The sequence below is a fragment of the Periplaneta americana genome, chromosome 3, assembly GCF_040183065.1.
Source record: "Periplaneta americana isolate PAMFEO1 chromosome 3, P.americana_PAMFEO1_priV1, whole genome shotgun sequence".
Lineage (NCBI taxonomy): Eukaryota > Metazoa > Arthropoda > Insecta > Blattodea > Blattidae > Periplaneta > Periplaneta americana.
This window is the reverse complement of record NC_091119.1, coordinates 118,072,821-118,088,672: the sequence shown is the minus strand read 5'-3', so window position 1 is coordinate 118,088,672 and position 15,852 is coordinate 118,072,821. Positions and strand designations below refer to the sequence as shown.

At 37.1% G+C, this 15,852-nt stretch overlaps 1 protein-coding gene across 5 annotated transcripts in view; it reads left to right on the top strand.

The window, feature by feature from the left end:
• The first annotated feature begins 2,441 nt into the window (after nt 1–2,441).
• LOC138696430 (uncharacterized) overlaps nt 2,442–15,852 on the top strand; it is an 80,862-nt gene continuing 67,451 nt past the window's right edge. For 3 of the 5 annotated variants that reach the window (XM_069821398.1, XM_069821399.1, XM_069821396.1), the window contains exons 1-2: nt 2,442–2,859; nt 13,063–13,302. In XM_069821398.1, the coding sequence (XP_069677499.1) occupies nt 2,595–2,859; nt 13,063–13,302 (505 nt within the window). In that variant the 5' untranslated portion in view covers nt 2,442–2,594. Of the gene's footprint in view, nt 2,860–12,637; nt 12,745–13,062; nt 13,303–15,852 lie in introns of those variants that run through there. The other 2 variants (XM_069821400.1, XM_069821401.1) reach the window with 2 other exon arrangements.

Sequence of the window (15,852 nt, the reverse complement as noted above, 5' to 3'; positions counted from 1 at the left end):
AGGTTCTCGCAACTATGATTTTGCTATAAAAGAGCAGGCGCCAGCGAACTAGACAGAGTTTCAGAGTTTTCAGTTATTCAGTCAGTGAGAAAGCCAGAGCAAGCAAGCCAGCCGGAGTTCGACTCGAGTGTGCGTCCGCATCTGCGTCAGCATCCGAAGGCCTGAGTTCGAATGCAGTGGACCGCAGTTGGAGGGACCTGAGTTCGAGTGCAGTGGACCGCAGTTGGAGGGACCCGAGTTCGAGTACAGTGAACTGTCTCTGAAGGTCTGTGGTTCGAGATACCGTGAACTCGAGTGACTGAGATAGAAGAACTGTGAACTGAGAACTGGTAGTTCTGATTTGTAAATAGTGCTTTGTAAATATTAGTTAAGATTAACAGTTCATTGTTGTGCGTAATAATCCAAGTAAACTGTCATTGTCGTCGGTGGAGTGCTATAACGAATACTTTGTTGAGTGAAGATCCAATTGTTGACGAGAGCGTTTAAGGTGAATTGTAGAAAGGAATTATTGTTGTGACGAATAAATTACATTGTTGTAACAAATAAAATTCACAATATATATATATATATATATATATATATATATATATATATATATATATATATATATAAAATAATACAGTCACGAAGCTTGAGTTGTGAGGGTGCTAGGAACAATTGACTGTGCCGGTTCTATTTCGCATTGTCTGCAATGAGGCAATATTAGCGATCTTAGTGGTTAGCAACTATCGATGGATCCATATTTACTACATATTGAGCTTCGTGACTGTATATACTGTGGTTCCGCTATAGTTCTCAATAGGTGACTATTATTGGAAAGGATAAAAAGGTGTGTGGGAGAATGTTGATGTAGATTAAGTATAAATTATTCTAATAACTGATATTACAAGCGGTTTCCTGCTGAGTCCAATTTTTATCACAGTTATTGGAGGGCAGATGAAATTTTGAATTTTGTAATGTAGACATATGGTATTTATGTACAGGGGTATAATGTAATCCGGGAGGAAATTAAACACAGAATAAATGTGGGAAATCCCTGTTATTATTCGATTGAGAAGCTTTTGTCATCTAGTTTGCTGTCAAAAAATCTGAAAGTTAGAATTTATAAAACATTTCTATTACCGGTTGTTCTGTATGGCTGTGAAACTTGGACTCTCACTTTGAGAGAGGAACAGAGATTGAGAGTGTTTGAGAATAAGGTTCTTAGGAAAATATTTGGGGCTAAGAGGGATGAAGTTACAGGAGAATGGAGAAAGTTACACAACGCAGAGCTGCACGCATTGTATCCTTCACCTGACATAATTAGGAACATTAAATTTAGACGTTTTAGATGGGCAGGGCATGTAGCACGTATGGGCGAATCCAGAAATGCATATAGAGTGTTAGTTGGGAGGCCGGAGGGAAAAATACCTTTGGGGAGGCCGAGACGTAGATGAGAAGATAGTATTAAAATGGATTTGAGGGAGGTGGGATATGATGGTAGAGACTGGATTAATCTTGCTCAGGATAAGGACCAATGGAGGGCTTATGTGAGGGCGGCAATGAACCTCCGGGTTCCTTAAAAGCCAGTAAGTAAGTGGTATAACGTAATCATGAGTACAAGCATGCAAAGCTCAAGATAGAAGCCTTGTGCAAAGCTGTCATCAAAGACGTTTTATAGTTTAAGGCTGTCATCAGGACTCCCAGCATGCAATCCATCGCAGAAACAAGCACCGTGGGAACCGGAAACTGAGTTTTCAACTTAATTCTTTCAATATACTGCCCAGAGTCAATGCGTACTCGCATGGAAAATTGAACCTGTAGATGCAGCTTGATTATTGTAGATGATCTAGGACTATGGTCTTGGCCTACCATTCTAGTTACTCTCATTAAGGGTAATACCATAGTCTACTATATACGGTCACAGCTTGAGTTTTGAGGGTGCTAGAAACAATAGACTGTGACGGTACTATTTTGCATTGCCTGAATGAGGCGATATCAGCGATCCTAGTGGTGAGCAACTACCTAATGTTTGCATATTTACTACGTATTGAGCTTCGCGACTGTATATACTAGACCGTGGTAATAAATTCTTACACAGTTGTTGCAACTGCTGTTTGACACTTTCAGTGGAATGCGTGTTATTTTTAAGAGAAACGTGAAGCGCTGCAGCAACCATACAGCATATCCTAACATTGTTTACAAGTTTGCTGCTCAATTCATTATGGCGGAATGCGTGTTTTAATCTTTTGCAAAGTTAATTATTGTTAAAACTGCCTATTAATGATAATAATTCCATGTCATTATCATTGAAGTCAAAACTATTTTTAAAGATGTTCGGTTCTTTTAAGTTTAAATTTAATACTGTAATAACAGCAGCCATACAGTCAGCTGGCAGAATTGAGTTCTTTTTTCGACCCTCTTTGCTGCAGCGCTGCATGAAGCGCTGTAAAAAAAAATGCACAGTTACAGAACCAAAAAAAGTTTCAAAATGGTTGTCTGCAATATGGTGTGGAAGTAATCAGTTTCCATTTTTGTATATCATTTCACATATTGTTGAATCTTCACTTGCGATGGTTTAAAGTAGTAGTATAAGAAGGACACACTACTGTACCATGTCATACGCAGCATCGAAACTAGCTGTCAGAGACAGTTTTGATGATGAAGATGTCAGTGATGATGTCGAAGATGAAGTGTTTATTCGTGACGGAAGGAATGGGTTTAAGGTTGATGAAGAAAGAGGGGTTAAACGACCTCTCATGGCCCCAAGACGAAAAACGAAGCCTAATCAATTACACGGTGATGTTGGTAGAAGGCCTCCATGTAGAGCTCTATGTGCACCATGTTGCTATGGATGTATAGCATTGGCTGCTCTTTTAGGTTTGTGGCAAGTTTATATTATTCTGACGACTTTAAATCATTATTTTATGAACAGAATTCGTATAAAATAAATTTTGACTGTGTTTTATGTGTTCAGACAAATGGGAGGATTATGTCATAGGCCTACTAGAAATCTTTACATAACTCATGCTGAAAGAGGGGAAGTGTAATTATGATTGTGATACATCTTGATTACACAACTTTTAACATTGTATCACTTCGGAATATATATTATATGACTTTCTTGTGTTAAATTCTATCGTACCTGGTTTACATGTTTCGATCTATTATGGGTCATCCTCAGAACTTGTCGTTGTTGGTCTTGGCGTCTCTTGTTTTGTTTCCAATGAGGGTGTGTTTGTGTGGTGTAATGTGGAGTCAAAGAGTGTGAATGATTGTGAAATGAGTTAGAGATCCAACGCCGAAAGTTATACAGAAATTTTTATTCAATTGGTTGAGGAAAAATCTCTGAAATAATCTCAACTAAGAAACTTGCCCCAACCAGGATTTGAATCTGGGCCTGCTCGTTTCACTTCACAGTAATGGATTGTTACATGATTTACATTTTGAATGAAATATTGCAAATAGGTCTATAATATTTATAAATCAAAATTAGGTCATAATTTTTACTGTGAAAACCCTTTACATTTTTTCATTTTGCCAAATATACCAGTACTGAAAATGTTTTAACTAATACCGGAAAATTTTTTTGTAAAGGTTCCTAAGCAAACCAAATCCACTGAGCAGCATGTTAAAAATACTCCATACAGTATCAATTCTAAAATCTCATTCCACTCCCAATCTCCAAGTCAGTACACAATTCCTATTCTTGTTCTTATTCATCATTTTCGAACATTCAATGTTTATATGCTTGTACGAAGAAAGTGATTTATCAGACATTCATGTATCTCCCAAATTTTTCGGGGCGCGCATCCATACAGGAGCAGTGACATTTCTCTAAGGCTAGAGCCCAGTTTAGGTGTGTGTGTGTGTATTAATCGAAAAAAAAAATGTCATAAACATGCGTCCTATTCTCATTATTTTCTAGCTCCTAATTTTCGATTAATATACACACGCCTAAACTGGGCTCTAACCTTAAGAGGAAATACCACTGCCCCTTTACGGAAGCGCGCCCCATAGAATTATTTTACAGTTCGCGATTGTATGGATTACTATAGCTTCCCATAAGTAAACTATGGGAAATGTTCGTGTTTGGTTGAAAAAGGGAGATTAACGAATAATAAAAAATGTGTTTCATAATGTCCGCATTTGAATGCAAACAGAAATTTATAAGCCTTTTTAGTGCTGGTTTTGTCCGTGTTTGATTGAAAGTAATTAAAAAATCTGATTCCTTTCAGTCGAATTATACTAAAATGATATCAAACTCAATTTTCATTAAAAATGATTGTCTGCTTTTGGACGCAAGTTCCACAGATATTCAACAGTATATCTAGAGGCCAATCTTCGATATCTCCCCACATCATAGGCTATATGGGACTAACATCTGATTTGCGTTTCGTTAGGAATCGGATGAAGGGATAACTAGGCCTAATTGACACGAGGCCGAGATACCTATGTGACAAGTTTAGTGGGTTAGTTGAGGGGATAGCTAAGTGACATGAGACAGAGTATTGTGAAAATGTTTTAATAATTGATTTAACAGTCAACCCATGCTAATCTGAGCCTGGACATTATTTTTTAAAGTTTAGTATTTTTTTCTGGAGACTAATAATAATAAACCCAAACTGCACACATTGTATTCTCCACCTGACATAATTAGGAACATTAAATCCAGACGTTTGAGATGGGCAGGGCATGTAGCACGTATGGGCAAATCCAGAAATGCATATAGAGTGTTAGTTGGGAGACCCGGAGGGAAAAAGACCTTTTGGGAAGCCGAGACGTAGATGGGAAGATAATATTAAAATGGATTTGAGGGAGGTGGGATATGATGATAGAGACTGGATTAATCTTGCTCAGGATAGGGACCAATGGCGGGCTTATGTGAGGGCAGTAATGAACCTCCGGGTTCCTTAAAAGCCAGTAAGTAATAAGTAATAATAATAAACCCTTATTTATATTTTACAGTATAAATAAGTTCTTCAACTTAGTTCACTGTGTATGTGTTTATTTTATGAACAAATGTGAAGTGTGTACATGGTGAACTTGTGTGAAAAATTATCAATATTGAGAGGTCCTTGAATTGTTCTCTCTTTTCATCAATCAGCTGATCTGGTGTCGTCTTATCTACAGCAGTAGTTTTCTTTCTCCCTCTGTTGCTTTCTGCAATACTGAAGAATACGATTTTTCTCGGCGTTTCTTTTTGTCTTCAAAAATACGTTTACGCGCCTCGAAGAAGGTAATATTGTCTCTTACCCGGAGTTCTTGAATTATCTTCTCTGTGATATATTTCGGGCAGTCTTTAGAATTTGAGCTATGGTCCCCATCACAGTTGACACAGTGTACGGCGTTGGGACATGGGAAATCCCCATGGTCACCACTGCCACACGTCGCACATATGATGTTGTTCGTGCGCCGTTTCTGCGTATGTCCGAACCTTTGGCACCTAAAGCACCGCATTGGGTTCGGCACACACGCTCGGACAGGGACACGCTCATACCCAACAAATATATACTCAGGTAGGACAGATGTTTCAAAGGTCAAGAACACAGTGCTGAGGGGATACGTCCGTCCGTCCCTCTTACGTAACAAACTATAAGATTTGGACATGGACTGTTCCGTGAGCTCTTGTTGTATCTCGTCGTCAGACAAGCCGTCCAGAGCATCTGTGTGTACCACTCCCAGAGTGGTATTCAGCGAGGAGTGTCTTTCTACCTTTATAGAGTAAGACCCCAGCAACTTCGCCTTCAGCAGCGTTTCACTTTGTTTCGGAGACAATGTCTCAACCAGTAAGCTGCTGTTGCGAAGTCTAGTTGCGTTCTTGACCTTCCCCACAAGACTGTCGAGTGCGCGTCTCACAAAGAAGGGGCTAATATTCTTCATTGTCTTTTCTGTTCCTCTAGTGTGATATTAATGAATTAACATCTGATTTGCGTTTCGTTAGGAATCGGATGAAGGGATAACTAGGCCTAATTGACACGAGGCCGAGATACCTATGTGACAAGTTTAGTGGGTTAGTTGAGGGGATAGCTAAGTGACATGAGACAGAGTATTGTGAAAATGTTTTAATTGATTTAACAGTCAACCCATGCTAATCTGAGCCTGGACATTATTTTTAAAGTTTAGTATTTCTTTCTGGAGACTAATAATAATAAACCCAAACTGCACGCATTGTATTCTCCACCTGACATAATTAGGAACATTAAATCCAGACGTTTGAGATGGGCAGGGCATGTAGCACGTATGGGCAAATCCAGAAATGCATATAGAGTGTTAGTTGGGAGACCCGGAGGGAAAAAGACCTTTTGGGAAGCCGAGACATTTTTTATTGTATTGTAGAAAATATGACCGTGTCCGTCGGCAATATGGAATTCGGCCGACTCTTCGTGATGCTCTTGGAAATGATTTTAATTGTACAAATACAGACCTGAGATTTTTATCGAGTACTGGACTTGACAGGGTGATTTAGTTTTTTTTTATTGGACCGTTTTCCTGTCCTCCGGACCCTTTACATCCGGAGGTTACATTTGTTATTTAGTATATAAGTATTTTAACAAACTTGACATTCGGACCTTTTACATCTGAGTATTTTAGAAATACGCCAGATAATTTATTTATGGTAGCATTTGTATTGTTATTTTATTGTCTCTTTTTAAATACTAGTTAAGGTCTGAGATTTTTATGAGTTTTATGCATCACCCTGTTGAAACTCCATTTGTGTACCTCGTTTTAATCGTGACAACGTTTTTTTTAGTTCTTTTAAGCATTCTGATTATTGTATTATGTCTCTGTTCTGTAAGGAATTTTAGATAAGGGCGCAAATAGCCATAGATGCTGATGCGCCCTTTTTAAACCCCACTTCACTCACTGAACAAACTGAAGGCCTAAGGACGAAAGGATGCTGAAAGCACAGTCTAGTATATACAGTCACGAAGCTCAATACATAGGGAATATGCATCCATAGATAGTTGCTAACCACTAGGATCGCTATTATCGCCTCATCACAGACAATGCAAAATAGTACCGGCACAGTCTATTGTTCCTAGTACCCTCACAACTCAAGCTTCGTGACTGTATATACTAGACTGTGCTGAAAGATAGAAGAGAGTCATAGGCAAAGACTGGAAATGGAACTCCTGAGCTTGGTTCTTACAAGTGTATGCAGTCACTTCGTTTGTAAGACACTTAAAAGAGTGAAGAAGGAGCTTCCTACAAGTCTGAATAGAAACAGACAGTTACTAAAAAACTTATGGAAGTAAATCCAGATGTTTCAAGTACAGTGTTCAAGAAAAGGAAGAAATCTTGAAACGAGGTTCTGGCAATTGAAGATAGTGAAGTGTCTGATAATACATGCCAGTTTGAAACAAGTCCTCAGCTAATTTAGTCCCTAGTGTCATGTCGATAACTTCCCTCTTCTGTGAATTAGCAAAAGTTGATTTGTTACCTTTGTTAAGAATATTTAGGTTAGTACTTACCAGATATTCCACCAGCTATTCGCCCCTTGGATTGATGTCAGTGCTTCCTCACAGCACATGGTGAGGGTTAGTATCAGTCCCTAAGATGATTTCCTTACCTGTCTTCTTGCAATGGGCGATTAATCTCCTCACTGTCTCCGATGGTGTGTTGGATTCTTCATAAGGGAGGTACACAGAGGAGAACAATAAAGTTCTCTTTGTGCCCCCTTCCATTATGGATGTTTCAATAGTTGTCACATCTCTAGAACAAAACTTCACGTGGAGCAAAGCATTAATCCAATTTCTAACATAAATGCAGGTTCTTGACTTTTCAGTATTGGGACTATTGAGTGTGTCCCCAGTACAGTTAACTCCCCTTATAAAACCCTCGTATATCCAAGGTTCTTGAATGAGAACAATGTCAGTATTTTCCTCAGCTAGCTTCTTGCTCAGTATGGCAGAAGTTACCTTATAGTGTTATAAATTAATTTGAATTATTTTCATAATTAACAAATCAACAGCCTCTTGAGTTGAAATCTCCCCAGAGATTCCAACATCCATGGACTCTGGAGAATCCTCCTCAGCTGCTGCCTCCTGTTTTTCATGAGCCGCCTTTCTACTGGGATTGAATAGGATCTTAAAGAGACTCCTGCCCATCCCAGTAAAGGCAGCCAGTCCTTTGTCCGTGATATTGGCAGATGATTCCTGGTCAATTATCATTATTAATCGCTGTCCAGTAGAATCAGTCTGCCAGTGAACTACTTTCCAGTGCTCTGTACAGAGTCCCAGCTTCCACCACCTTAAGGACAAAATTGTTCATTTAGATGTCTCTGGAGTCAGTTGCAGGACTCCTGATTCTCACATGGTAGATCAGGGCCCCATCTTGAAGTGAGAACTTCATGAGGCGTGGTAGAGATTCGCCTGATTGCGCCTCATCTATCCCCTTTAGGATTGCCGCCTGAATATGCTTGACGTCATCTACTACAAGCTTGTCATCAGGATAAGATACCCCAATGATGGCCATCTTGTATGAAGCCAAGGCTTTCCTGTAGGAGACTCCAGGTTCAGTACCTCTGTATCTCTCAACAGGTTTAGCTTTAGGTGAAGGTGGTGTGTCTATATTGGTCCTAGTTCTTTTAGAAGTCCCTGGGCCAGCTTGGCTCCCATTGTATAACATTAAATAACTTTTAGTACAAAAATTCTCAAGATATTTGTTTTATTAAGTTCACAGAGTTTTCTTGTTTTCATTAGAGTGTTCACTGCAAGTGCATATTTTTGTCACACCCATCCTCGGACATTTACGATTAAGTATAGTTAGAATTCTGCGACAATATTTACACAGCAGGTGCAAGGTTTAATGTACTACACTGTGATCCAGGTATGAGAGTTGTAGCATGCAATGCAAAAAGTCAGGGGTCAGTAAACTAGTTAAAAATGTTATGCAAATGTCACACCCTTCGGCATGGAATGGCTGTTAAGTGGTGAGATATCGAAGTTTCACCCGTCTAAATTATACAGAAATAACTTAATATCTGTCAGATTGGAAACCAGCAGTGTGACAAGAACATGGATTGCCCTCCCCCTATTAGACTGTTTATAATTTAAATGCCTAAGTAACAAATTATTAGAAAGAGTGAATAACTTTAACTTTGATGGATATTCCTTATCAGTCACACTCCCAATTACCAAATTATTAAGATGTTAGCACAATCTCATATTTTCATTTCAGTGTTCCTCATTCCGTGCATCGTAAACACTAAACACATGTTGCTGTTTCCGTGTAAGAGTGAATCTGAAGTGGAAAGCTGTTTTTTTTCAATTCCCATAAATTGATATCTATGTAAAGATTCCTAATAGGCCTCCTATGACATACTCCAATTTGTCTAAAAACATAAAACATTGTCAACATTTATTTTATACAAATTATGTTAATAATTACACTTCCCCTCTTTCATCATCATCATCATCATCATCATCATCATCATCATCTCTGTTGCTTTTCCATATTTAGGGCTTGCTGTGATGTAGAGTCAACTGCAGGCCGCCACTGATCTTGGACCGTGTGGTATGTGGTCATTAGTTGCTGGTAGTAGTACTGTGTACTATGGGCTCTCCCCTGGGGCTCATAGTGCTCGTGGGACCTGGGGTTAAGAAACCACAGTGATACCTACGTGGATAGGTAAAGGGATTCTGTAGGCTGTAGGAGAGTTCAGAGGTGGCCCACAGGGGAATCTATAGTGTGGAGGGCCTTAGGGAATGCACATCATTTCATTCTTGGTAGTATAACGGGCCCACCCAAGCTGCCTACATGCGAGGGCATTTCCCAACCCGTGCCCCTCCCCTTAAAGGGAATAGTAGATAGGTAAATGGATTAGAACCATGTAACGATGTTCAACTAGAAGATGAAAATATATTCTAACACGAAAAAAAAAAAAGAATTATAAAAACGGGAATATTGATGGAATTTCCAATTAAAGCTGAATAAAATTACACTTTTCAATCAAAAGTGGATAAATCCAAATTAATGTATTTTTTTACTAATGAAATATTCGATTAGTAAGAATGAACCAGATCTTCTTTTTTTTTCCCCCAGATTTTTTCTCATGTGAGTGCTAGTTTCAGTTTTTTTTTTTTTCTTTTTCTTTTTTTTTTTTTTTTTTTTTTTTGAAAAAATTATAATATGAATATGTCCACTTTTGGATGCCTGGAAGAGTAGATGCCTGTTGACTCTTCTGTCAACAACATATTTCGACCATCATGCCCCTTACTAGATCTCCTCGAAGTGGGCATACACCATGTAATTTCCATTAAAATCCATAATATAAAATACTTCGTGATTAACATTCTACAAGTAACTTGACTAAATAATTTGTTATGTACTGATATATATCTACTCACATGTTACTCATTTTAATATGTAACTTTTTATCAACTAGGTTTTAATTTTTAACTTTGTGAAAATATGGGTACATTGTGATCAGTATTCCACAAGTAACATGATAAAATAATTTGTTATATACTGATATTTACTTACCTGTCATTCATTTTAATATGTACTCTCTTTATCAACTATGTTTTTAGACCTTAACTTTGTGTAAACATGTGATTTCATACTTTAACATCATCTTCTTAATCTATGCAGATGACGTGAATATGTTAGGAGAAAATGCACAAACGATTAGGGAAAACACTGAAATTCTACTTGAAACAAGTAAAGCAATAAGTTTGGAAGTAAGACAAAGTATATGATTGTGTCTCGTGACCAGAATATTGTACGAAATGGAACTATAAAAATTGGAGATTTATCCTTTGAAGAGATGGAAAAATCTTGAAGCAACAGTAACAAATATAAATGACACTGGGGAGGAAATTAAACACAGAATAAATATGGGAAATGCATGTTATTATTCGGTTGAGAAGCTTTTGTCATCTAGTCTGCTGTCAAAAAATCTGAAAGTTAGAATTTATAAAACAGTTATATTACTGGTAGTTCTGTATGGTTGTGAAACTTGGACTCTCACTTTGAGAGAGGAACAGAGATTAAGGGTGTTTGAGAATAAGGTTCTTAGAAAAATATCTGGGACTAAGAGAGATGAAGTTACAGGAGAATGGAGAAAGTTACAGAACGCAAAACTGCATGCATTGTATTCTTCACCAGACTTAATTAGAAACATTAAATCCAGACGTTTGAGATGGGTAGGGCATGTAGCACATATGGGCGAATTCAGAAATCATATGGAATGTTAGTTGGGAGGCCGGAGGGAAAAAGACCTTTGGGGAGGCCGAGACGTAGATGGGAAGATAATATTAAAATGGATTTGAGGGAGGTGGGATATGATGGTAGGGACTGGATTAATCTTGCTCAGGATAGGGACCATTGGTGGGCTTATGTGAGGGTGACAATGAACCTGCGGGTTCCTGAAAAGCCGTTTGTAAGTAAGTACACCATATTCTACTGACTTTTGTGTTGAAAATCATATATATATATATATATATATATATATATATATATATATATATATATATCAACCAGAAGATGATCAATATTTGGTCGAAAACATTAGTTAATTAAACCACTTCATGAATAAATTTATGGGTTTTTAACCTTTTATTATACTTGATAAGTTTAATGACGAAACAACATTATATTAAAATTACAAGCATTCAACACAACTTATATGAAAAAATAAAATGACTCTAAAAATAAATACTACTACCAAAATATTATCTCAAGTTCTAATCTAAGCTAACCAAATATAAATTAATGTAACATAAGAAACTTAGTACGGTATTCTTTATAACTAAGCCTAGAAAGAATACGATAATCTTAATTGTAGCAGTCCATATGTTAAAAATCATATGAGCAACGAATGTCATACTTAGCTACTTTGAGTAATAGTATGGCTTGTGGTCTATATGACAGCGGAAGTTCTGTAACATCTGGGAATAAGGTAAGCCGTAAGTTCTTGAGTGACTAAACCATAAATGACAAAATGAAATTAAGGTAATTCTACAGAAGAACTAGACCAAAGGAGTCACAATCTTTTCTTTAACAATTGCGTACTATGAATAATATAAAGTAGCCTACTAAGCACGTGGTTTCACTTTGTGGCACCCAATACTTTCCACAGAATAAACTAGAATGATTCTCTTGTTGTATGTAGTAATGAATGGATATCACCGCCATATTGACCACATCAAACGTCATGAGTGAACAGATCATTTAAATGTAAAACTCGATTGTTAAGTATGTCGAAAACGACTTCCTTCAACAATAATCTGTCTCCACTGGCACTAAAAATAATTTCTTACTGATGTGGTCCAGGCTGCCAAACACCCACTGTCCAGAAATTTGTACCTCCACTGACACTAAAAATGCTTTCTTGCTAGCGAGGTGCAGATTTCCAAACTTTCACTGTCCAAAAATTTGCACTGGCTCTCTCGAGCAAACTTACGTACTTAAATTATATGTCTCATCAGCACTTGCTATTAAAACAGTGATACATCTATTCATTATTATGTACAATAGTTACTCTGTCGAAAGTATTGGGTACTGGAAAGTAAAACCACTATACTATTTGTATAAGCAATTATTAAAGAAAAATGGTGCCTATTTTGATCTAGTTTTTTTTTTTTTGCAGAATTACTGGAATTAATATTAATGTGCATACAGTGTTGAGAGAGAGGATTGGAAGTGCATCGATACTGGAAGTTGGTAACTGAGCTTTCTACATTCAACCTCAACTTGAATCATCTAACTGTGCTTAACTGTCAATGGAGCTGATTCTTGGAAATGACAAATTTATGTTAGGTTAATTTAATTTAACAATACTTCTTTAATGTAGGTACTAACATTTGTGATTGCAAAGATATCATTAGAATTATGATTGGCATTGTCATCTAACATAATTCAGTTTTCGCATTTTTAGTGTGCGTGCGTGCGTGCGCGCTTTTTTTCTCTATATTTTTGGTACGAAATTGTCCTGATGTATGAGATGTATCTTGGTATAAAGTTACGTTTCCATGCATGTTTGTTGTTTGTTGTGGCCTGCTGCAAAATGAATTTCTCGGAAAGTAATTGTTTCTTTAATTCTGGAGCCATATTTATTATTTTCCCTTTACTTTGCAGGTTTAATAGTGTTGGTGGTGTCATTAGTGATGTGGTTTCCATTTCCGTTAGACCAAGTGACAGAGTTTTGGAAGATTAGGCAAGGGTCTCGCTCGGGAGGTTTCATAGTTCCTTGCACAGAGCTAGTCGTAGAAGATGTGTGGACGAAAACCTTATCAAAACTAACAGTGGAAACAGCTGTACGTCTAAATGACGTCAATGGAGATGGAGTATTGGATGTTATTGTAGGATATGGAACAGGTTTGTAATGTGATGGTTTTTATCCACCACAGTACTACTGAATATTTTTTGACTTCCTTGGTTTTTCAGCTACTGATTGAGTAATTCTTATCTGTATTGTCACACAGGCTCATGTTTCTGCTTAATCACTAATGTTAAATCACCTAGTTAGATATTCTATTACACAAGCGTGGCTATTTATTTAAGATTCATGCTTTCTTATTGGAGTCGACTAGTGAAATTCATAGAGAATTTCGGGAAAGTTTTCGTGGTATTAATGTTATATGTAGCAAAATTATTAATGATTTGTGAATAAATTTCAGGAGATAGTGGTTGTTAAAGGTAAAAGATATAAGACAACAGCACACAGTTCTCACAGAGGAAGAAACAAAGTAGGAAAATTAACCACACATTCATTTCTATTCAAGACTTTTGCATTTAATTTATCATTAACTTTCTATTATGTGTGCCTACAACTTACTGGAACATCAGGCAGTATGCAATCTATATAGAAAATTTTCAATGTGAGTACCATTATTTTCCATGCATGCTGCAGATCATCTGAACTAGTTTTGATGCATCAGTGTGAAAGTCCCTCTGTTGTTTCATATTTCCAGATTACCACTGTTACAGAACTCTGGGATACACGACTGGTATTAAGAATTTACTGGCATACTGGATGATGCCTAAATGTTCTTGAATTTGTAGCTGTACTTCCTGGAAATTTTTCACTGTATAGAAGCTGTGCTTTATCCGAATTGCATTTAACTTCACCATAATTTAGAATCCTTTCTATATACTCTTCATTTGTAAACTTGGGAATTTTCAGATGATTTACTCGCTCCACTAAAAAAATACAGTTTGTGTTGATGACGTGTTCAGATAACTGAAATCCTGACTTGTAAACCATCCCCCATCCTACAAGCCACGCTAAACGTTACTGCAGTGTTGCCAAACCTCTTTACGCGAATGTAATCACAAATAATGTGTATTTAATTTCGTCTCTATTCAATTTGTGCTAAGTGTGACCATTTGACTGTAAATTCCTCTGTCTCTATGTGAAACTCAGATCCATATTCATAATCATTAAAATATCAAATAATATACTTATAAAATCCTGTACAAAAATACTTTTATTTTTCCAAGTCAAGTGTTCCACTCTGGGTTGCTTCATTGAGGAGATCTGTTGCTCATTTGTTACCATCCAGGGAGCATGTGCTAATTAAGATTTCCACAGATTCGGACAAAATTACTTATCTTGTAGGAAAGTTATTTGCAAGTGAGTGTTTGAGATTATTACCATGTTGTCTTGTAGAGATTAACACCATTATCTGTTATATTCAAGATAAGCAGATTCGGGCAGATCTAAAAAAGAGATTTTATTTTGACTTCATCAAATTACAAAGTGGATATAACAGTGGAGGAAGACCACCTTTTGATTTGTGAAACTCCTTCTTAGACTAATAACGTTTTTTAGTGCTAATGGTTTGCAAGATGGCTGACGAATATTATACACCAACCAGTTGACTGGCCAGCTATGTATATCTTCGAAATAGGAAGGACATGTTGCCTGGCACTTTCTCTCTTAGGGTATAAGAGCCAATCCCGTCTGTTGTGAGTAGTAAATATATAGGCCTATTTGAGAACATGATTTTATGTTCCCATCCCATTCCTGTCACACCTGTTCCCATTCCTATAACATAAGCAAGCAGGTTAATTTAACATATGCTGCCATATTATATTCTCTTGCTTGAAAATCAGCAATGTTTATTTTAAGAACTAGCTACTATTTCAAATCGTCTCCAGTGCATAGTGGGTCAAAACACAAAACCAGTTGGACAAAATTAATAACTTCTCTCCTATCCAACAGATTTTTATGAAACTTTGTTCAGGAATTACATGTAGCATAAATTTTTGTGTACAAATTCTGATTGTGATTGTATTAGAGTAACTACCCCTTTTAAGGTGGTGCATTTAGACAAAATTAGACTTCTCCCCTAATACCTTTTATAAAACTCTGTGCAGGAGTTACAGGTAGCATAGATTTTTTAAATAATTGATTAAATGGCGATCTTACTTGTGTTAATTGTGTGAGCATGTGCGGCTTACAGCTGTTTCGGTGTTTCTTCACACTATCCTCAGAGCATCATCTCGAACTTTGCTGCCTGTTGTGTGGGTGCGTTCGATTGTTGAAAAGTGTTGAAATGTGGTGTTAAATAGTGTGTGTGTTCTGAAATTGATCTGTATGTTGAGAATTTGATCAGGGTGTGTTTTGGTGTGTCTTTATCTTTCACATTGTTCTAGTGTGTTGAGTTTTTGGTTTTTGGGTTGTATGTGTAGGATTTCCATGTCTGTATTTATGTTATTGTATGTGTGGTTAGCATTAGTTATGTGTTCGGCATATGTAGATGTATTGTGTCCTCTGGTTATTGCTTTAATGTGTTCTTTGTATCGAGTTTGGAATGATCTGCTTGTCTGTCCAATGTAGAAACTGTCGCAACTATTGCATGTGAGTTTGTATACGCCTGTGTGGTTGTATTCATTTGTTTGTGTTGTTTGTGTGTTGAAATG